Raw genomic sequence first — 23,403 nt, 5'->3', positions numbered from 1 at the left:
TTGTGTTGTTAGCTCGAACCACCCTTGCTCATGGTCCTGTTTTCTTGTATCCAGCTAAGAGAAGTGTTTGCACTGATAGTACCGGAGCATTAAGAACACAAAAGTAAACCCGTTGGCCCCGAAAGCAACATCTCCTTCAATGATTGATGTCGTCCACCAAGGGCTTGAGGATAACATTTGTTGTTCATCTCCTGTATCAAACGTGATCTTGGGATCTTGGTAGGTGTCACTGACTATCAAAGGAACAATAGTACTGGTACATGCTCTTGTTCGTGCGCGTAATCTCCCATGTTTCAAGACAACCAAAGTAGGTCCCCATCTTAGTCGTTCTTTGAAATGGGTGGATATGTGACCGTTCTTTGCGAGTTAGTGAGACGGTCTTCAGATCATTAGGCAACGTACTGTTTCATTGGCAATTTTGAAGGCCAGATCTTCGACCAATGGGGGACACTCCATTTCGTAAGCTTCAACTTGGGCAATCTGCATTCGTCTTATTCGGCGACCAACAAAACGCAGTCGGCCTGCTTCCGTGATACTCGACTGGACACTAAGAGAGACAAGTGGAAAATAGAAATTTTCCAACCATGCCAGGGACACTATCTGGCCATGCTCTTCGCCGTGACTCGGACAGGTGGTCTGGGACAGTTGGTTGATGAGCTCATTTAGTGGCTTGCCCGTCTGGAGACCATAGACAGGACTCAAGCTGGCTAGATTGCTAATCCCCAGATCCTGACAGATCTCTTTGTACCTGCTCCATCCATACGTTAACGAGATACAACCGGGTAAGCTCCAAAATACCATACGGCTGATAGAATAGCAAGCCTAGGAACGATGGCGTATTGGCTAGGGGAATGTCGGGAAGTGATATAATCCGAAGCAGAGCGCTTAAAATCCTACTGAAGCTTAGCCTCACTCATCCGATGACATACCGAAAGCCTCTCGTTGCTTCCTCTATCAATTTATAGTTCGCATAGTAACTAAGCTGACACCAGTGAACTCTTACTCCGAAGCCACTCGAATACTTTAAGACCGCAAGAACATCCAGGCACTGAGTCGCTGTGTGGTGTACAGAAGTCATTTGCTACTAAGTTCATCACATATGCCAATCTTGCTGCTCCTGATCTTTGTTTTAGTTCTGCTTCGGAACGCCGTATGTTGAGACAACGCCTTCCTGTCGATCGCCTAGTTCGTCGTAATAAAAGACAACAGCTTCCAAAGACGAACGCGATCATCCAATTCTGAGCTTGTTCGTGCTCTATAATAGACGCAATATTCTCATTGTTTCCTTTTTCTTCCATAAGACGTGGCATAGGGAGGTCCAGAAAGATCCGTATAGGCATGATCAATGTTTGGCATACCATGTTAAGCGCAATGTTAACGGCAGTGACAAAATCTGCTCGGATCGCAGCTTGTGATGGCTGGGCTTGAATCCACTGAAATTGGCTTAAGTTGATGACCTCTTCCCACTGTAATTGTTGCAATTTCTATAACTTAAGCCTTCCCACAACTGCCCAGAATCCGCATGATTCCTAGAGCTCCTGAAATGCTATTTGTGTTCTGTCCTTACATGCTAACAAACTGTTATTGCCAATGGTAATCCAATACAGATTCTTTGACACCCCTCTATCAAATCTTCAGGCAGTGCCTATACGCAGCAGATCTTTAGCCGAAGTGAAGGGTCAGAATTGCTGGCTGGGGTGACACGCAATTCGACGGCACCAAAGTGCTTGCTGGATGATACTTGGAAATAAACTAAAGATGGCTTGAACGGCGACAGCGCTAGTATCCCATAATCTCTCACTTGTTGAAGGTCTCGAATCTCGCAAAAGTCCACGGCGAATAGTTGCTGTATTCCACCCTTTGGCAGACCATTACGCAGCCAGAAAGCCGCCTTGAGTTGTTGTTGATGTTTTTGTTGTTTTGGGAGGCGAAAGGTGGAATATATGTTTGAAAGCCGTTATTGGATTCGATCCGATCGATAAAACAATTGTGGCTGCTGTGGCTGTGGTGGCTTGCCAGCTCCCAGTCTCCTTTTCCGAGGGCACCGACTCCGTCCTCTGTCCAAATCACAAAAGTCGTTCCGCTGAAGGAGGTCTGGATCAGTCCTGACGACAGGTTCGAGTTCGACAACGAAGACGACTATAATGATTATATGCTCGAATGGAACCGACTTGAATTGGAGCAGGAGGACGAAGAGTGGGCAGAATACTATCGTGAACGCCAAGTGGAATCGTTTCGGAGGGGCTATGCCGACGACGGAGGCCCCGCATAATAAGTAGTGAGCTCCTTACTGCGCTTGTGGGGTGACGAGCGATCCCCACTAACCTTAATGAACTGGCGGACCCAAGATCAAGGGATCCACCCAGACGAGAAAGCTATAAGGAGCTACTCGTGGCAGCTCAACTTGACTTCTCTTCTCTCCTTTCATCCTCACGCTCCATCGTCCACCTGAGAAAGGCCACAGCCTGGAGACGATACGCCCCTGGCTAGACCGAAGACCAGACCGGCAGGAAAGAAGCCTACGTGCTTGCATTCGTCCCTGGCTAGACCGAAGACCAGACCGGCAGGTGACGCGCTCCTGAGAGACCGCTGTCCGGTCCTGCAGGAGTCCCATCGTCGACGAGACTGTAACCTCTAACCATGCTAACGAGTTGCACCGACCAGGGCCTGAGTGCGGCGTATTAACGCCCAATGGGAAGCTTCCAGGTTGATTACCAAGCCAGAAGGATGCGCTGAACCAGTGACCCCTGGCTAGTCGCGCATATTTTGCGGCTTCCCGCGGGATCCTACCTGTGTGGCCCTGGTGGCTCACTGGCTGACCCATGCCGTAGCGGTCTCTCGCTGATTTGGCAACCCCGGCCCATCCGACAATTCAGTGTCAGCCAAAACTTCCGCCTCCCTATTCTCCCCCCCCCCCTCTGCCATCTACCTAGAAAAGTGAGAAATCGCTCTCAGCTGCCACCACGATACCTATTCGCCTCGCGCACGACGACGCGGACTGCCCTTTTAAGCCTGCACTCACCCACCGGCTTTCATCCGACCCCAATTGACACGAACCCCAGTCCAGTCTGGCTCGTGTGTACCACAAATTACTGGGTGGGCGGAGGTAGCGATTCGGCCAGCGAGGGTCAATCTGGCGGACCTCTCGGGTTGACCGTGCTCTGCCCGCAAGCTCACATACCATGGGAACGCCTGCAAACGAGGGCGACCTGGGCGACGGCAACCACGGAAACAGGCCTATCAACAAGACAAAACGGTCAAGATGGGCAACGCGCAAGCTGACGGTCAAGAGCGGCAAGGCCAAGCGGCTGTCGCTCCTGGGCCGCACGCACAACAAAAGACACTCCGACGAGAACAAGAAGGCGTCTGGAGGCCCCGAGTCACTACGGCAGCTAAATCAAGACCATGGCGGCCCCGAAGAAGAGGAGACGGAGGATTCCGGGCCCGGGCCCAGGACTCTATATTTCAACCTGCCGCTCCCTGACGACTTGAAGGACGAGGATGGTGAACCGGCGCAAACATACGCGCGAAACAAGATCCGCACAGCGAAATACACGCCACTGTCCTTTATACCCAAGAATCTGTACTTCCAATTCCAGAACGTGGCCAATATTTTCTTCTTGTTCATCACTATAATTGCTGTAAGTTCGTTCTGATATGAATGGGTCTCCCCACAAACAACGGGAAGCTGACAGCCTTGGCCTAGTTCTTCCCTGTGTTCGGCGTTAACAATCCCGGCCTCAACTCTGCTCCTCTGATATTCATCATTGCAGTCACAGCAGTCAGAGACGCTATCGAGGATCGGCGGCGGACCATCTCGGATAAACAGCTCAACAACTCCCCAGTATATCGGCTGTGCGGCTGGGATAACGTCAATGTGAGGGAAGACAACGTGTCGAGTTGGAGAAAGATGAAGAAAGCTACCTCAAGATTTCTAGACATCATTTGGCATTCCATCGAGAGCTTGTGGAAGAGGAAAAACAAGGGCAAGGGGCCAACCGGCATCGGGCATGATGGTCCCCGCGCATCGATCGAGACGACAAGGACGGGGAGAATGTCGTTTGTTTCGGCCCGTGAAAATATCCAGATGACGCCAGTTCCGTCTCCACATCCTCGGCCGGACCAGCTTCAGCCGCAGCCTCAGCTCCAGGACCCCCGGGAGCGGCCAACCTCGGCCTTTCTCTTCCAGCCCAGCGAGGTCAACATACGAACAGTCAAGACAGACTTGATCAACTATGACATTCAAGCCCCAGGCAAAGCACGCTTCCATCGGAGTGCGTGGAAAGATCTCCAAGTCGGTGACTTTGTGCGCATATATAATGATGACGAGTTCCCCGCTGATGTTATCATCCTGGCGAGCTCGGATCCCGAAGGCGCCTGCTACATCGAGTCCAAAAACCTGGATGGGGAGACCAACCTGAAGTACCGGCAGGCTCTTCGCTGTGGGCGATCTCTCAAGCGTGCGAAGGATTGTGAAAGAGCACAGTTCCGGATCGAAAGTGAAGCACCACAACCTAACTTCTACAAGTATAATGCCGCCATCAAGTGGAATCAGAAGATCGCAGGCCAATCGCATGAGATGTCAGAGCCTGTCACGATCGATAACGTCCTCTTACGAGGCTGCAATCTGAGAAATACGGATTGGGCTCTCGGCATCGTCATATTCACTGGTCACGACACGAAGACCATGATGAACGCAGGAATAACCCCTAGTAAGCGGCCTCGCATCTCCAGGGAGCTAAACTTCAACGTCATCTGTAACTTTGGCGTCATGTTCATCATGTGCCTTATTGCCGCCGTCGCTAATGGCGTCGCCTGGGGACAGAACGATGCATCACTGCGTTATTTCGACTTCGGGTCTATTGGAGGATCACCAGGCATGAGTGGGTTCACCATATTCTGGGCGTCCATTATCCTCTTCCAGAACTTGGTTCCATTATCGCTCTATATCTCGCTCGAGATCGTGCGAACTCTTCAGGCCGTTTTCATCTACAGCGATGTAGAGATGTGGTATGATCCGATCGAGCAGCCGTGCGTACCGAAGTCATGGAATTTATCCGACGATGTGGGTCAAATTGAGTACATCTTTTCCGATAAGACGGGGACCTTGACCCAGAATGTCATGGAGTTCAAGAAAGCCACTATAAACGGGCAGCCCTATGGCGAGGCGTACACCGACGCCCAGGCTGGAATGCAGAAGCGGCTGGGAATTGATATGGAGAAGGAAAGCGAATTGGCAAGAGCTGAGATCGCCGAGGCTAAAGTGAAGGTGCTCGAGGATCTTCGGGAGCTTCACGCCAACCCTTATCTGCATGATGAAGACCTGACCTTTATTGCCCCGGACTTCGTGGAGGACCTCTCCGGAAAGCACGGGCCTGAACAGCAGCACGCTACCGAACGATTTATGCTGGCACTTGCGCTCTGCCACACAGTCATCGCTGACAAGGTCCCAGGAGACGTACCAAGGATGATATTCAAGGCACAGTCACCGGACGAGGCCGCACTCGTCGCAACAGCCCGTGACATGGGCTTCACAGTTCTCGGAAACACTAGCGAGGGCGTAGATCTGAACGTCATGGGCGAGGAGAAGCACTACCCCATCTTGAACACAATCGAGTTCAATTCGTCCCGTAAGCGTATGAGTGCTATTGTCAGGATGCCAGACGGCAAGATTATACTCTTCTGTAAGGGTGCAGACAGCGTCATCTACTCACGGCTGAGGCGGGGAGAGCAAGCTGAGCTGCGCAAGAGAACCGCTGAGCATCTCGAAATGTTTGCCAGAGAAGGTCTCCGGACCCTCTGCATTGCAGAGCGGGTATTGGACGAAGAAGAATACTACGACTGGCGTAAGATACACAATGCTGCCGCCACAGCACTTGAAGAGCGCGAGGAGAAACTGGAGCAGGCAGCCGACTTGATAGAGCAAGAACTGACACTCTTAGGTGGAACAGCCATCGAGGACCGACTACAAGACGGAGTTCCGGATACCATCGCACTACTAGGCGACGCAGGCATCAAACTCTGGGTGTTAACCGGCGACAAAGTGGAGACGGCCATCAACATCGCATTTTCGTGTAACCTCCTGAACAACGACATGGAGCTCATTCATCTTCGGGTCGAAGAGGATGAGAACGATAACACTCCGGACGAGGAATTCATTGACCTGATACGGGCTGAGCTTGACAAGCACCTAGCGGTGTTCAACCTCACAGGGAGTGACCAAGACCTAGCGGAAGCCCGACATAATCACGAGCCACCAGGCCCGACGCATGGCTTGGTCATCGACGGTTTCACCCTCAGGTGGGCACTGCATGACGAGCTGAAGCAGAAATTCCTCCTCCTCTGCAAGCAGTGCAAGTCGGTTCTGTGCTGCCGCGTCAGTCCGGCCCAGAAAGCGGCCATCTGCGCCATGGTGAAGACAGGTCTTGACGTCATGACTCTGTCGGTGGGAGATGGTGCAAATGACGTTGCCATGATCCAGGAGGCAGATGTGGGTGTCGGTATCGCGGGAGTTGAGGGTCGCCAGGCCGTCATGTCGTCCGACTACGCCATCGGCCAGTTCCGATTCCTCCAGAGACTGATACTGGTTCACGGTAGATGGTCCTATCGAAGACTGGCCGAAACCATCAGCAATTTCTTCTATAAGAACATCATTTGGGTGTTCACACTCTTTTGGTTTCAAGTCTTCTGTAACTTTGACGTCACTTACGTCTTCGACTACACCTATATCATCCTCATTAATCTGCTCTTCACCTCAGTCCCGGTCGTCCTTATGGGCGTTTTGGATCAGGACGTCTCGGACACTGTCTCGCTAGCCGTGCCTCAGCTATATCGCCGCGGCATCGAGAGGCTGGAGTGGACTCAAAGAAAGTTCTGGTAAGCACCAAGCCCGTGACTATTTGGTATATTTCAGTGCACTAAAAATTGGGACAGGCTCTACATGGTTGACGGCTTCTACCAATCCATCATGTGCTTCTTTATTCCGTACCTTACCCTCACTGGCGGCCCGTTTGCTTCCGTCAACGGTTTGGATGTGGCGGAGCGAACACGCCTTGGCTGTTATATTGCGCACCCGGCCGTGTTTACCATCAACCTGTACATCCTCATCAACTTGTACCGGTGGGACTGGCTGATGCTTCTGGTCATCGCCGTCAGTGATCTGTTGATCTTCTTCTGGACGGCCGTCTACGGATCCAATATGTCTGCGGCAGCCTTTTATCAGGCGGCGCCACAAGTCTACGGGCAGCTATCGTTTTGGGCAGTCATGCTCATTACGCCAGTCGTATGCATATTCCCTCGATATGCGATCAAGGCGCTGCAGAAGGTGTATTGGCCGTACGACATCGACATCATCAGGGAGCAGGTACAGCAAGGAAAATTCGACCGCCTCCATCCGGCCAAGGAAGCGGAGGAGAAGGGACTAGAGGGCACAGCCTCGGGGTCATCGGATTCGTCCAAGAAGGGCAAGCACGCGCAATATCCCAGCGTGGACGAAGACAGGCGACCGATCTATCCGCCGTCAGTTGCGACGCATAATACGCGGACACAGAACGGCAGCGACGGAACCAACTCCATGCATCACCATGCGCCGTCGGTGGAGATGTCGGTTCGAACGTCGATAGACAGGGCCAGGCCGTCGTATGATCGAATTAGGGCCTCGATGGATCGAGTGCGGGCGAGCTACGAAGCTAGCCACGACTTTACTACAGCGGCACGACTCACCGAGATCGAGTCGTCGCACTGTGCGAACAACTCGCGCAACCGTACGGCGGCCAACAGCAGTCGAGGTTTCATGCAGGGGCGGCTTCGAGGCCACTCCATTATATCCAACAAGAGCAGACACTGATGGGTCGCGGCGACTACGGACACCATTTACAATTACGCAGCTCTCCTTAATCATTCCGTCACTGTAACATGGACTATCCCCTATCCTGGGTCTTTCATTGTTGTCGTTATGTTGATATCCCCGATCTTTCATGCACCTGACGATCTGCATGAGCGATCTACGAACCTGAGGAGGCGAGAAGCGGCTATCATAGGCCTGTGTCCTATGTCTCATCACGTTATTGTTTTTTTTTTTTTCTTATCAGGCGTTCTGGGCCTAGTGGAGAGGGCCAGTCGTCACACATCAGCCGGCGTTTCGGAGTAGGAACTCTACATGATTTTATGGCTTTTATTTCCCCTTTTCTTATTGGAAGTTTATCTGCATCCAGCCAACCGACTTAGAAGGGCGAGAAGAGGAAGGGAGTAGAGGTTGGGGGGCCATGATGCAGTATCTCGCGAGACTAGGTGGTCTCGGTGCAGCCTCGCAGCAAGACCAGTTTTGTTTGCTTCGGCAGAGATTGGTCTCTGTGTTGGCATTGTTGTTTTTAGAATTAGGGCTTCCACCACAACGGCGTTCAGAAAAGAGGGAAATGGAAGACGGCGAGGGCAAAGCGGGCAGCTGTGGCTTTTTTGGCATGGCGATTTTGCATGACCTGCGGGCTGTACATTAGTCGAAGCATACCAGATACATATAATAACGGTCAGCTCGGAGAAGAAGATGAAATCGTTATCTACAAGGCGTGCCGCTGATGACTACTGTATTCCCCTTTTCTCATCGACTATCAATGCCCTATTAAGCCTGTCATGTAGCGAACCGGGTATTTACGCCAATGCCCCCCATCATTGGCAATCATTACCCTTGTAGGAAAGCAGCTGAGGACCCTTGACATGCGCCGCAAAAATGCCAAGACCGGGCGAGGGACAAAGCTGTCATGCTCAACAGCTCTCCCGCTCCCACTCCCGCTCCCGCTCCAGTTGCCGCTCCACTCCAAGAGCTCCCCTCCAGGCCTCTAGTGAAATGATTCTCTTCGACCTCGGGTCTTGCTTATAGTAGCTCGCCATTCCTTCAATTGAAACATATTGAGGCAGATCTGGGTGTCAATCCCAGCAGAATGGACTTGCAACTCTTGGAGGACTGGCTTAACCAAGCCGAACTGGCCCTCCAACAATGGCTGTAACGACACCCTCCTCGACCCGGTCCATGTTGACCCTGCTCCAGGCCAATTGAAGTCGCCCACTACGTATGGGCGGCCCTCTGGACTGCCTTCGGGGCTGCTGCACTGTATCGAACCTACCGTCCCCTCGACAAGCCACGACTGTAATCTGTTTCTGGTCCCAAGCTGCCCGAAAGGGAAAGAATATTAGAGCAGCCGAGTGTGAGGGTACCCATAGCCAATTTCTCTCATTGTCCAGAGTTTTGCCCTCATAGCCTGCTCTCTTCTCTCTAGACGTCCGGGACCTCGGCCATCCAGTGCTACAACCCAGCAACAGGACAATTCCTCGGTCTTATCAACCCCTCGACCCCCCCGCCGTCGACCGGGCTATCGAGAAGGCCGCCACGACACAGAAGATATGGGCTGTTACGAGCTTCCGCGAGAGACGGGCTGTCCTTCGGAGCATGCTGCAGCACGTGCTAGACAACCAGGAGATGATCTGTAAGGTGGCATGTCTGGACTCGGGCAAGAACATGGTGGACGCTCAGATGGGCGAGATCCTAGTCACGGCTGAGAAGCTGCAGTGGACAATCGAACACGGCAAGAGGGCTCTGGCACCATCAAGACGGCCCACCAACCTGCTCTTGTCGCATAAGCGGAATATAGTCAGTCATCTATGAGCCTCTGGGCGTCGTCGCCGCCTTGGTTAGCTGGAACTATCCTTTCCATAATCTCTTGGCCCCAATCATCTCGGCCATCTTTTCCGGCAATGGCATATTGGCCAAGGCTGTCCATCCATCCACTGGCAATAGCGCTAAGAGACGGACTTCTGCGCGGTTAGAGTCTAGAGGTTGGTAGCCCAGGGTCATGATTTTGTGCTGCCGATGTTTCTGGGGTGATTTAAGAATGTAGTTACGGGTGTTAGGACGCAAACTCTGGGGTTCCTCGAAGTTTGGCAAGAATTTCGTATGATTGTCAGGCAAAATTTGTATGGCTCGAAATATTACCTGAAGAACGCCGAGCAACTACCAGGTATTGACTAACCAACGTAAAGTGTGGCCCCCGACCCCTACTACATAGCGCAGACGGAGATAAACACTCTGTATATATTTAATCTCACCTAGCGCAAGATGGTTAATATCCAAAGTATCCCACTCCCCCCGAAAATGACAGGAAAGGGCGCTGCCGACACCGAGCCCACGGTCTAGGGCATGATCCACGACAACCTCGCCAAAGCCGAGCGAGAAGCCAAGATCCGGCGAGAAGTTATCGAAATACTCGCTAGATCGCTCGATAGCTTTATCGACTCCTTTAGTGCCCCTAACAAAGGGGACCACAAAAAGGTAGCAAGGGACCTCGCCCGAACCCTAGGGCAACACCTAAATGTAGCCGTCTTTGCGGAATCTAGAGGCAACCTCACCGCCCCTATTAGACCCCGGAGTACACTACGCTCGGAAGACTTAGGTGCCCCCCTTTAAAGCGTAATAACGGGGACGTCTCTCGTGTTTTTTTCCGTCCCGATTATCTTCTTCTTCCTCATCGAGCGAAGGTATTTGATACAACAGAGAAGTTGTTGGAGTGAAATTGATCGGGGCAATTTCTGATAAGATTTCATCGAAGCGTCGGAGGATGTTTAGGGAGATTGCTGGCCACCCTGATAAAGAGACAAATACTAGGCAACAAGGGATAATGCGGCTGGAAACCCGCCACGCCGGAAGTGGTTGCATTAAGTCGAATAGGAACAAGCAAAAGACTAAAGTAAAGGTAAGAATGAGCAAGAGAGTTGAAAATATACTGTGTTTCTTTTTAAAAGAAAATGATGCATGTTCAATCAATAATTTTACTAACAAGATCTTGCCAAGAAAGCGATACATCTATTTATAAAAATATGTGTACATAGTTATCTAGAGATACATGATGTCTGGAGTTTTGTCCCTGCGTGAGTAATATGGTTGGACCCTTGAGGTATAGGAATACTAGATTTACATGAAACCAGTAACTAATCCCTCCGCACAGTCGAATAAGATTGAGCTAGTGCCAGGCCTATCAGAGTGCAACAAACATCATACGGATCATACTATCAGCTTCGCCAGCGCGACAGAACCTAGATCGGCCCATTCCGGACTACAGAGCAACTGCCGACTGTATCTCGTGCGCAACGCACGTGCTGTTTTCCAAGTGATCTCCATCGGATGCGAAGCCTGCATAACCATGTATGAGTTTGTTACGGGGCTTGCATTCGGAAAGCTGACTGAGTAAGCGGACGGCGTAAAGTGCATCACTCCTATTCGTAAAGGCTAAATAGACCAGCAGAAGGAGAGGGGCAAAGGTCTTCAAGCTGGATTTGATTGACGAAATGGCCGCACCTGGACAGGCTGCAAGAGTCCCCTATGTGTACCAAATTATTAACTTAAGTTAAATTGTCGGCTTTGTGAATTCTTTCATCAGTGATCATATGGGTCCGTCGGATTCAACCTATGGACTTAAGATGTTTCGTGCTTTGCCTTAAGACTTCCTAGATGTTCTGTTGATTGGAATCCCTGACCCGCTTGCCAGCGCGGGAATGAACTCTTTGACTGTACTTTTGGTAGCGATCATCTTCCTGATCTTACTCAATTGGAAATGCAGGTGAGTGGGTATTCCTTGCTAAATAGGACGTCAGCTTCCCAACCGGGAGCCCTTGGCTCAGACTGGATGAATCTTCACAGATGGTATGATACATGGTGATTTCACGTGACGCCCAAGTGAAAGGCACTGCTTTATTATGTATTGGCAACATTTTGATTAGGCAAATCGTACCACCCTATCAACGAAGGGCTTCGTCATATCTCTGCTCCGCATCCTTGCATGAATATTCGGTAAAGGCACTCGTCGCCGACATTCCGTAGTACCCCGCCAATATCAGTCACCTATGTTTATCTGTTTATTACTTACATATATGTCGATCGTACAGTGCAATGCTGCGGTAGCATCCCCGTCTGACCCCAAATATCCTTCGTGGCCCGACTCGAGCTTCGCTATAAAGCGCTCTTCGTTCCCTTCAACTTGAGACCTGCATGATGTGACAGCGACCTGCCTAGCCATCATACATTCCGCACTCGACAGGCTTGTGTGGTATCGCGGCGCACGGTCACCATGCTTAACAACGCAGTTTCCTCCAGCGCCACTTTGGCTTCACTCCTCGTTTCAATAGCCACGTGTGCATGCACGCCCAGCAGAAACATCTCCCGAGATGTGGTCATCATTGGCGGCGGCGCCTCGGGCTCGCATGCCGCTGTATGGCTGCGTGACCAAGGCAAGAGTGTCGCGTTAGTGGAAAAACAAGGCGTGCTTGCAAGTTCATCGCTAAGTTTCTTGGACTTGTATATGAGTGATGATTGCTAACTCACAAATAGGGTGGTCACACTGCTGTCTACAATGATCCGGATACGGGCAAACCAATCAACGTCGGTGTGCAGAGCTGGATTGAGTATGAGAATACCATGGACTTCGTGAAACGCATGGGCGTGTCCACCAACGGCTCCATGCAGTTCACCACGCTCACTAGCAAATTCATTGACTTCAAGACTGGCCTTCCCGTCGACGGCTATGTCTTGCCCGCTGACACTGACAAATATGCCGCGTTCCAGAAATTCCTCGACATTTGTGAGAAATACCAGGAAATGGTCCTCCCAGGCTTCTTCAACTTCCCAGATGCCAACTCCATTCCAGAGGACCTGCTCATGCCCTTCAGCCAGTTTGTAAACAAGCACAACATCTCAGCCGGCGTCCCAGGTATCTGGGAAGCCACTGCAATGGGACTCGGCAACACAATGGATGTGCCTACATTGTACGTGATGCAAGCCTCCGGTGTGCCAATGGTTCGTGCCCTACTTGGTATTGGAGCTGCCGTTGTCCCACCTTCCGGCAGTCTTCACGAGCTTTACGAGGCGATTGCAACCTTTCTTGGTGACGACGTGCTCTATTCAAGCACGGTTGTCAAGTCAATGAGACACGAGAATGGTGTATCAGTCCATATAGCCAATGTCAATCAGATAGTGACTGTGATTAATGCCAAGCGCCTCCTCATTGCTATCGAGCCCACGGTGGAAAACATGGCACCTTTTGCTCTAGACGATACTGAGGCTGAGGTCTTAGACAAGTTCGGCTTCGCCACGGTATTTGCCGGTATCCTCAAACACCCTTCCTTAGAGCTCAGTACGTCCTACTCCAACACGCTCCCCGCCGCCGCGCCCGACAACTGGACTGTCTACCCAACCGCGTCGCAGGTTGGGCGCATCGACTATCTGGGTGAAACCGCGGACCTCTTCCAGTTTACTGCAGTCGGCACAGAACAGGACACGGCAGAATCCATGCAGGTTCTCATCGGCGAGACTATCGATACTATGATCGCGGCAGGTACTCTTCCCGCGTCCAATGGATCCGTCAGCTTCCCGGCGTTCGCCAACCACGGCATGATGCACTCGCGCGTTTCGGCCGACGAGCTCCGTGCTGGCTTTATCCAGCAGCAGTACGCTCTGCAGGGCCACCGCTCAACGTATTACACAGGGGCTGCATTCAGTGCGGGTTTCTCAACAATCCTATGGGCCTTTAACGAGGAGCTCCTTCCCAAAATTATCCAAGAAATCTAGTATCGCCGTCTTCGTATATGAATATATGTAGATAAAAACATAGTGAATATTGTTTCCTTCTATAGACCTATAATGCCTCAATGAAATCAAAATCTCTTTGACATTGTAAAACAGAATATTTAACTAAATCTTTGAACACGAATCAAAGATGCTTCCTTTCTTCTATGATCATAATGTTACCTGACGAGGAAAATCCGACATTCTACCTTGACTACTACGCAGGTTCGGTGAATACAAACACTAGAGCAGAAAGACGTGCGTCGAATAATCGAATTCAGTGAGCAGCTACTTTGCGATTTTGCCGTAGGAGGGAAACCCCCAACAATTGATGCCCTATTCGATTTGATAGACAATGAGGAGAAACCAGGCAAGTTTTTCGCACAGTCACTAGTTATTAGATGCCTATCGTGCTATAGCCACGAACCCTTACACTGCTGACCCTTTCTGGGTGCTGCCTAGAATAAAGATAGAGACACAGTTTATTCAAAGAAATAATTGAAGCTGTTGGACCAGAATTGTTGGATGGGTTTGTCTATCTATATATGTGGGATTTGGCGCCATAGCCAAGCATGCCTGAACATCCCTGGGACGGCCTGTAGCTCGTTGCGGCCATGGCCACTTTCAACCAACGACCCAGGCCTGTTGGGTTCGGTCGCATTTTTCATATAATCCGTTCGTCGCTGGGTGCAAATTTTTTTCATACCTACTTGGTTGTTAAGTGCAATTTTCCACATGCTAATGTTGGTTCCAGACCGTGACTAACGTTGGGCCGGTACACTAGTCTTGTCCTTCTGATGAGGTGTTCGGTCGTTCTTGGGCTGTCGGAAGATTTAATTGAACGAGTGATGAAATTGTGTGCACAACCGTTAAATGTAGAGCAACGACTGGTGTGCATCCATGTTCCAAATCACTCATGGCCCGAGCACGATTGAGGCATCAATGTGACAACACTTGACGTTGAATAAGCAAGATTTCTTAACAATGAGAATCCATTAAAGCTTTTGTAACAACCACAAAAGTATAAGTATCTACCCGAGAACCAGAGGTTGACTTCCCTCACTCCTTTCACAACAAACAATCTTCAGGACTTCTGAGCTTTACAGCACAGCAATCAGACTGGGCATTTCATCACCTTAACATTCAGCTAGCCATCACAATAAACCGCTTTACTCGCAACATTCTCAGAATTTCACGAGCAGATAAGGTCAAATCTTGCCCCATACTGGATAAACCTGGTGTTGCCACTTACCTAACGGCGGTCGAGAACCCAGAAAGCATACGCATTGAGCGTCGCTGAGAACGATTTGCCTGACAAGCAAACGGTTGCCGAGATACTTCAAAGACTTCAGCGAAATCGCACAGTCAATAGCAGTTCAGAAACCTCAGAAAGGTTTCTTTCGGGCACGTATCCTACTGGAGAGCGATTCACGATGACTGAAGCCATCACCCTGTATGAGGGGCAGCTACTGCCAGCGACGGAAAAGATCTTAGATAAAAACAAGGTTCAATCTTACTCCATCAATCTCACCAGCGGACACGACGCCAACCATTCTCTTATGGTCATAACGAGTATCGGTAACGCCGCCCAAGCACATGCTGAAGCACTAGAGTCCAAGAAAACGGAACTCCTCTCAAAGGAATGGGATGAAAAGATTAGCTTCAGATTTATAGCCGGTAGGAGGGAGTTTTGCTAGCGGATTACCCTGCCGGTGAGTGAAGCATTGGAGGAACGTTGAGAATAGAGGTGAGTATACCAACGAATAATGGTTGAAAATGACCACCATGAATCGCGGGTGTTTAGAAATCCGAGAGTCAGGCGTTGATATAAGAAGGGTCTATCGTTTGATCAGAGACTATTGAAACCAAGAAACGTTGCACAGGAACATGCAGAGTGCTTCGATTAGTGTCAGAGCTTATCCGGTATCGGACTGCAACTGGGTATATAAGGGCTGTATTCCTCCATATGTGATAGAGAGAGGGCTCAGCGCGTCAATACTAGCACCCTAGCACTCCCTTGCAATAACACCGTCTGACAATTAGTGACCGGATGAATCAAATCATGCTCAATCAAATAATCCGCTACTGGATGCCCAACTGGACCAAATCCTAGTGTTCTTCGTTGGCTTGCTTACATTTGGTGTCGCATTTTTTCTCTTACAGACTTAGAACATTCTTTTCTATACGAATATCAACAAATATCTTAAAGCGTCCAAATCTTGATGTTGACCGCCATCGTGGTACACACCTAGCAAATATCTAGTCCGCAACTATTGTGCATGATCGTCCGCAACAAGTTCATGAGAGATATATGAGAGGTCATTATTTCCGCCTACGAAATATGAGTGTACCAATTGCGTACTCAGCAACATGTCATGAGGAAGATCAGCTACTCCATATGGACTAAGAAAATATCATTCGCTTCAATTTGCGTTCCAGTTCCTGAACTATATGCTCAGGGTATGCCCCTGCTACAGTGACCTCTTTATTGACTAGATATTGCTGTAAATTAGAACTTGCATTATGTACCAATATATCGACGAGCAGTTTGCGGAAGTAGGTAAGTCCAGTTGAAGAACTCACCCACTGCTCCAAGACCCTAGAGAAATTCCCAATCTCACCGGCTTCGTTCAGTTCCCCGGCTTACCAATACGTAATTTACACGCGCTCGTTCAGTTCCGCTCCGGCGATTCGGCTCCCAAGTCCACGCGTGAGTCATAATGCTGCTAGAGAAGCAGGGTAGAGGTCCTCTTAGGATGAGGAAACTACCATGTTGGTGTTCGAAGAAAGCAAAGGAGTTGTCATAGTCGACTCTTTCTGTATATTTGTGGATCATCGTTTCTCACTTCACTGTCAAGGTGATGTTGCCGTGGATTATTTCGGCTGTCATTCTGAAATGACAACTCTGTTCTGAAGAATTTGACTACTTACCCGGTATCAAGACCGTTCCGAAATCAGACTTCTGTAGTTGGTTTTAGTACCAACATAGGAAGAGGGACTAGTCAAACCACCACCACTCTCACCAACGTAACTGCTTTTAGTGGTGAGATTGAAGGTCATGTTTAACTCAACCAGATCACTGGTGTTCTGTAAAATGGCATGGATTGCAAGAGGAATTGATTGTCATGACCGAAGTCCGCAGCCATGGCATGACACATCCATCCCTCTTTAAGTTAATCCATATAAGGAAGGAGTACATGAAACGGAAGATGATCGTGATTCGTTGCCATTGGCATTTCGGTCAACTATACATTACAAAGGCTCCGTTCTTCTAGGAAACGAAGCACCCAATTCTCATCCGCTGGCTACTCCGATCAGATGAAATTGACCATACTCTCAACTCAGAGTCATGCAGAATCCATTTTGAGTATTCAACGCCAGGCAGTTCCTCATCCACCGTGGTCTAAAGTACCTCAGCAGTGATGTCGTTTTCCGCTACGGCATGGACGAACTCCACATCCTCCAATTTGTTGACCTTTTACAGTCCCTTGTTCCCTGCCATCGTCGCTCCTTCAAGGTAATGGTCCGTTGTCATCTGATGGGGCTAAATACTTTTTGACACATTCCTGTATAGAGCCTCTGGTGAATTTGTGGTATGGCGTGGTTTATGCCTTTGAGCTGCTTCAGACCCGAGCCGATTGTCCAAGTTGCGTGTGCCCGTCTTGCAATATCGAGAAGTTTGGCCCGGGCTGATGTTTTGAAACATCCAATATAACGATATATGGTCATACTTGTGACTACTGTAAGTCGGAAACAATAAACGCCAAGTCTAATTCTAGTTGAGCAATACGTATTCGCGGGTTGCTTGTCGGACCTTGAGTTGGGAGACACTCAAAATGGTGGTGCTGCAACCTCACATGCTCCTATATTCATCCGCACGCACCTGATTAGTTTAGATTTATTATATTCTATGTTCAGCAAAAGCTTAGTGTAATCTGCTCGAACTATGTTTCTGCGAGGTTCATGTCCAAGAGTTTACTGTTCATCCTATATCCGCTCTTCTAGTAGCTGAGTGTTCCAAATGAGATCTCTGATATGACACTGTGTTTTACGCCTATCACAGAGGATCCAGACTGGTATATAATGATAACCGTGATCATTTGTTGAAAATAGGCGATCAATGAGTCTCATATAGTTACCGCTATCAAGCCTCCGCGTAACTTCTGGACCGATCGCTGAGCTGCATATATCAACCACACTAATCGCGAAAGCTATAGGAATAAGCGTTGTAAATAAGGTTCCTGATGATGGACGTCACTACTCTATAGGATCGTGATACTAATCAAATGTGTGTACATTGATCCTTAGTAGAGTGTTGTTCAGTGGCGTGGTTCCTCAACTTTTTTGAAGGATCCCCGAAGGCTCTCTCCTAAGCGTGGACCGTGCACCTCAGGCATCTACCTGACCGGTGGCACTAGATGATCCTTACCTGATTTCAGAGCCTCTTTGCCTTTCTGCAGCAACTATGTCGAGAGCCATGAAGCAGTCATTATTACCTGCAGCCGCTGGGCTAGTCCCTCTATCTTGCTCCTGTCGGAGGCACTGATGTAAATAGAACTTATTCTTTTCGCTGCGAATGTTCTAGGACCATTGCCTCCATGATTTGCGGCATCAGCGAACAGCAGTTTCCAACGACAGGCTATTTATTTGATTGCTGAGTAGACCTCTGAATTACGCTCCCTGAAGCCAATGGAATTGCAACGATGTCAACATCCCAGGTGTGTACAGCATGATTGATTGCCTTGGAAGTTTGTCAGCCATTTCGTCAAGTGCAGCGGGCCGGCGAGAACCTACAGGGGCAATTCTCCCAATTTCCTTAGAAGAAATATGAGCTTCTTCCGCAACTTTTGCGATGTAACATGGACGTTTTCTGATGATCTAAGCATCAAATCGACCTTGTGCATCCCATGTTCATAATGCTCAGTAACATCTTTGGCATCGCTCACCTAGCTGCGGCACCATTTCCTCGCACTAGATTCTCGCCTTTAATGAATTATGATTTGATCAGAGTGATCATAGCCTAACGTGACGGGTATATTGATAACCAGCCAAAAGCTGATCCGTAAATGCCTTGTAGCGGGGACAAACAGGCATCTGTGCTACCCAAGTTATTTCCCTGTATTTATAATCCAGACTGGTTTCTGACATGTTCGCAACGCTTGTGGGCGGGATCTGATATGCCCGGGGCAGGCTACCGTAGATTGAGGTGCGCTCTAAATTCTCTCTGTATGTACTTCAACTGTCATCACTTGACTATGCTCCTTTCACGTGCCCCGAAGGCAAATATCCCAAATCGCGCTCCGTTCCTCTGACGTCGTGCCTTATTCCAAGTCTTCATATGGCCATTCGGTGGCTTCACGTATAACCCGTTTGGGCCCCTCGCCATACCTGGAGGTGGAGATTGAGGTTCCGGTCTCTTTGGCTTCTGTGAGCAACTCGAATTCAGCTGCTAGTAACTATGTGCTGCGGTTGACTGGGAAAAGAAACACCTTACTTTGCTGGTCCAGGGAAAACGCATGTTTGGCACGCTTCAAACTAACAATGTCCACACCTGGTTGATATCCAAATTTGACTTAACTGTATGGTTAAAATAGGTGCGAGTAAGTAATTTGACAGAACGAACGATAGTGAGTTGGTATTCACTAAATACGTTAGCTGTGTGCCGGCCTGGTCCGGCGCTAAGGCAGGCAGACGATTTGCCAAGCCACCGACACTCACGACAGGGCTGAGGGCTTATACACAGCCGCAAAGATGGAGGCCGCGTCCGGGCGTCGGGATCAGGAAGCGGACCCTTGTCGTGCGGGGCAGTGGCGCTGCTAAAAAGCTGTCGGGATGAGGCTGACACAGTCTCTATGCTAGTTTGATCAAAATCAATCCAGAACGGTTGTTGTTCCTTGCCCAGTGATTTTCCGTCTGTTCACCGCATTAACGTGGCACAAGAGATTATTGGTTGGATGTCCAAACGCTCATCGAAGGGCATTAGCATCATCGTCGTTACTTAGACATTGAGTCAAATTACTCGGCTGGTAGGTGTCGTCGTCGAATTAAGATGGTATATCAGTAGCCCGGCGATACCGTAATAGTTTCTCTGAGGGCTACTAATATCCCTCTACCAGAGTTGTTCAAAGAGTGAGGCTCCACCACCAAAACGGTAATAATGTGCATTCTTACTGCTTTACTTGAACGGGTTGCTTCGCAGCATAATGAGGACAATTCTTAGCTCATCAATTGCTCCGACAGAGAGGGACGAACGGCAAATCAGGGCTAAATATAAACCTCCTTCGGGTTATCATTGGTGTGGAAGAAAGTCTAATCGCCCGTACAGAGCTAAAAGTCGTGGGTGTGAGTGGGCCTCCTCACATATAAAGATTATAGACTTGTAATACAATTGGACCTTGAATTTCGGGGCGGCTTGGCTTATTAGCATCTGTTTAGCTTAGGTAATCATTTCCCAACTTGATGGCATACATATATTTATACTTTTTATGTATTTGCAAACTCACTCGAGTATTTCGCTACTTGATTTGGTCATAATTTAAGTAACTGACGTTGAAAAAGTAAAATAAGCCCTGTCTTTGTATCTACCACCCCATACTCCGTGATTGTGTTGTTAGGTTGTACCGTGCTAGTCAAGCAGATCGGCTGCTTTGATCAATATTCACTTGTTGATTTCTCCACTAGAGGCTATAGAAATCAAATCTCAGGTGCAAAGAGACTATATGCGGTCGATTGCATAGGTGTAGGGATAACTAGATGCCTCCTTGCTACGGAGTAGGGTAAGATACGTGTATCAAGTCAGATGTATCATTTGAAGCACAGACATTGCCGTAGATCAGTCTTAAACTACTGCGGCTTAGTAGAGACCTACTCAGTCCTTGCTTGTTGATCAATCCGAGTAGTACAAAATGTCCCGAGGGTTCTGTATAGTAGCATTCCCGATGCCGAATTTCTAATTTCGATGTACTTCATGTCGATGTACTTTTGTATTCAGTGTAGAAGTACTTCGACTTCGCAGCTCTAGCATGAGCCCAACGAGACTGTGAATATGTTTCATGTCCTAGAGTTGATAATATTTTCTGTCTACCCGGACGATCCGAAGCTTGATGATCAAACTATAACCCATGCTGATATCCAAAGGGTTTCTGTCTTGCCAACAAAATCGAAATATCGGTTTACGAGGTTCCCGGCACGGACCTTACGCGGGCGATGCGCTTTCCAGCCACGATGAGAGCCATAGACCATCTTCCGGAATACGCCATCGGAGCTGTTCCCAATGTCTACGATTGTGCTTCCCTGAGATGCGCGTTCATCGCCAACGTCGGTGGATCCAGAGAGCAAGTCGCCATAGAACTGGCGGGTAACTTTGGGAATGTCAAGCTACTTGTCCAAAACATGGCGATGGTCATGGAAGGCGCGGAATCAGATGTTCCCGACCAGCTGAAAGGATGCATCCAGTTCCTGAAATATGAGCTTTTTGATCCGTAGACGGTACAGCCAGATACCTATCTGTTTCGCATAGTCTTCCGCAATTGGGGCCACAAATACGCTGTCCGAATCCTGAAAGCGCAGATTCCGGCCCTCCGACCTGAGGCAAAGATCCATCCAACACAGGGCGGTTCTTACCAAATTGGCTCATTACCTCTTGGGGAATCAATAGAACACCAGAGTAGGGGATCATCATCTCAAAATAATCTTCATAAATTATGACCAGTGTGTCACGGCGAGTGTTTTGGCTGCCGCTGACGAGACTGGCAGTTTTAAGGGGGTAAGTATCCCGACGACTGCCAAATGGCAGGGCCTTGAGACCCTGAATCTGGACTGTGGATGACAGAAGAGGGGCGGCTCCTTGGGACGTTTCATTGAAGCTGGCCGGCCAGGATACTAGTTGACTTTTCCGTCTTTTTCTCAAATAATCACTATCCTATATGTGCTCAAAAATCTACAGAGCCAAACCTCCACTGTTCTTCTGACGCGGCTCACCGACAGCTTCGAAAGTGTCACTCGTGATCAGAACACCTTGAACGGCGCTGACACCTTCCCGTACCCAAGTGACATTGTGATTCCTCTCAAGCATACTTGCGGTCGAGGCATTGTCAAAGCTGTACTCAACAGCAAGAAGGTTTGGCATGAGTTGATCGTGGAATCGAGGCTCCCTGATGGCGGTGGTCATGTTCATTCCTTGTTCAAGTATATGCCAGACGACCTGCGTGGTTGAACTGATAATCCTGCTTCCGCCTGCTGCGCCTACGCTGACGTAAAGGGTGCCGTTTGGGTGTTCAACAATGACGGGCGTAATAGAGCTGAGAGGCCGTTTGCCAGGTCGAATGAAGTTTACAGGTGCCGGTGCATACCCAAACTCGTTTGACTTTCCAGGAATTGAGAAATCGTTCATCTGATTGTTTAGGATGATGCCCGTCTCAGGAACCATGACGATGTTGCCGAAGAGAGTGTTGACGGTTGTAGTTGATGAGACAGCCATCCCGCTGGCATCGACAGCAACGATGTGTGAGGTGCCATGGGACGGCTGTGTGTAGTACGGTTGTGCCAGATAATGTCCAACTGGTTGAGTGGTATTGTCGAAGATGTGCGCTCTGGTTGCTGCAGCTCCAGAATCAGATAGCATGACAGTCTCCAACAAATCAACATCTTGGACAAACCTAGGATCAGCAAGCTGTTGATGGGCACCATAAGCAAATCGCATAGACTCCACGAAGCGGTGAAGAGTAAGGTTCGATTTGGGTGTGTCATCCGTGGGAAAGGTCTCCATGGTTTTGAGTGTACTGAGACAGACGGCTCCACTTGAAGGCGCACCAGAAGAGAAGAGCTTGTAGCCGCGGTACGTGATGTTGATAGGCTGTCGGACAATTGCCTCGTAATTTTCCATGTCCTCCAGCGTCATGGTGCCGTTATCTGCTTGAAGGGCTGCAATTGTATAATTGGCGATGGGACCAGTGTAGAACACTTCAGCACCACCATCCGCAACAGCGTCAAGAACATCGGCATAACGTTTCCGAGTCATGACGTCCCCAAACTTGACCAGCTTGCCAGACGGTGCGAAATCAATAGCCCAACTCGGGTCCTCGACCAGGAAGTTCCACTTCGCAAAGTTGATCGCGTAATCCATGTAACGAACGAGATCTTCCGTGACCTCAAAGCCATGCCTTGCGACATTGGCTGCTGGATGAACGACGGACCGCCATGGTAGGCGACCGAACTTCTGATGAGCGATTTCTAGCCCGCGCAGTTCACCAGGCACAGCAGCTGCGAGACCGGAAAAAACGCTTCCTCTTTCATTTCCAAGGTACATGTCCTGAAATGCCGCAGCTGGAGCTGCTTCTCGATAGTCGATGACAGTATAGTTGCCGGATTGGTCTCGGATGAGACTGAAGCCGCCACCCCCAAGACCAGAATGCTGCATTCCAATGACACCCACACATAGTTGTGTACCAACCCATGCGTCTACAGCATTTCCTCCGTGAGCGAGCAAGTTGATGCCGATTTGGCTACACGCTTTACTTTCACATGCAACTCCCCCCTTGGTGTCTGTAAGCGAATGCTGCACGGGATTCTGGTTGTCTAACGAATGCCATGTCGGGTTCGCGTGCAGCCCCGATGCGGCCAACACAAGCAGCACAAGACTTTGTGGCAGTGACTTTAGCAGGGCTAAGGATTTGTGAATAATGAAGTTGTCTGCGAATATTTTGGGTTTCCTACTCACCCATATTGATTTGATTTGTAAGCCAATACATGTCATGCACGTGCCCAGGCTGGTGATATAAGCAGAATCCTGAAACGAA

The 23,403-nt window shown here is 49.4% G+C and overlaps 5 protein-coding genes across 5 annotated transcripts; 3 read left to right on the top strand and 2 right to left on the bottom strand.

Moving 5' to 3' along the window:
- Window positions 1–2,326: 2,326 nt before the first annotated feature.
- BKA67DRAFT_537439 (uncharacterized protein) lies at window positions 2,327–2,824 on the bottom strand (the record flags this gene model as incomplete). The annotated part of the gene is made up of 1 exon (XM_046100317.1): window positions 2,327–2,824. One exon carries the CDS (start codon window positions 2,822–2,824, stop codon window positions 2,327–2,329), a length of 498 nt encoding a protein of 165 aa, XP_045955851.1.
- Window positions 2,825–3,182: 358 nt separating this feature from the next.
- On the top strand, window positions 3,183–7,846 carry BKA67DRAFT_521258 (P-type ATPase-like protein; the record flags this gene model as incomplete). Its single annotated transcript, XM_046098259.1, has 3 exons — window positions 3,183–3,641; window positions 3,707–6,876; window positions 6,934–7,846. 3 exons carry the CDS (start codon window positions 3,183–3,185, stop codon window positions 7,844–7,846), a joined length of 4,542 nt encoding a protein of 1,513 aa, XP_045955850.1.
- Window positions 7,847–9,067: 1,221 nt separating this feature from the next.
- Window positions 9,068–9,658, top strand: BKA67DRAFT_537437 (uncharacterized protein; the record flags this gene model as incomplete). Its single annotated transcript, XM_046100316.1, has 2 exons — window positions 9,068–9,200; window positions 9,273–9,658. The coding sequence occupies 2 exons, from the start codon at window positions 9,068–9,070 to the stop codon at window positions 9,656–9,658; spliced, it is 519 nt and encodes a 172-aa protein (XP_045955849.1).
- Window positions 9,659–11,897: 2,239 nt separating this feature from the next.
- BKA67DRAFT_625990 (FAD dependent oxidoreductase) lies at window positions 11,898–13,616 on the top strand. Its single transcript, XM_046105544.1, has 2 exons — window positions 11,898–12,311; window positions 12,374–13,616. The coding sequence occupies exons 1-2, from the start codon at window positions 12,114–12,116 to the stop codon at window positions 13,607–13,609; spliced, it is 1,434 nt and encodes a 477-aa protein (XP_045955848.1). The 5' UTR covers window positions 11,898–12,113; the 3' UTR covers window positions 13,610–13,616.
- Window positions 13,617–21,545: 7,929 nt separating this feature from the next.
- On the bottom strand, window positions 21,546–23,196 carry BKA67DRAFT_593448 (gamma-glutamyltranspeptidase; the record flags this gene model as incomplete). The annotated part of the gene is made up of 2 exons (XM_046104946.1): window positions 21,546–23,141; window positions 23,188–23,196. The coding sequence occupies 2 exons, from the start codon at window positions 23,194–23,196 to the stop codon at window positions 21,546–21,548; spliced, it is 1,605 nt and encodes a 534-aa protein (XP_045955847.1).
- Window positions 23,197–23,403: the final 207 nt, after the last annotated feature.

This window comes from Truncatella angustata (assembly GCF_020726525.1).
Source record: "Truncatella angustata strain MPI-SDFR-AT-0073 chromosome Unknown BKA67scaffold_6, whole genome shotgun sequence".
Lineage (NCBI taxonomy): Eukaryota > Fungi > Ascomycota > Sordariomycetes > Amphisphaeriales > Sporocadaceae > Truncatella > Truncatella angustata.
Note: the sequence above shows the minus strand (reverse complement) of the source record. Positions and strands in the feature narration are given on the sequence as shown.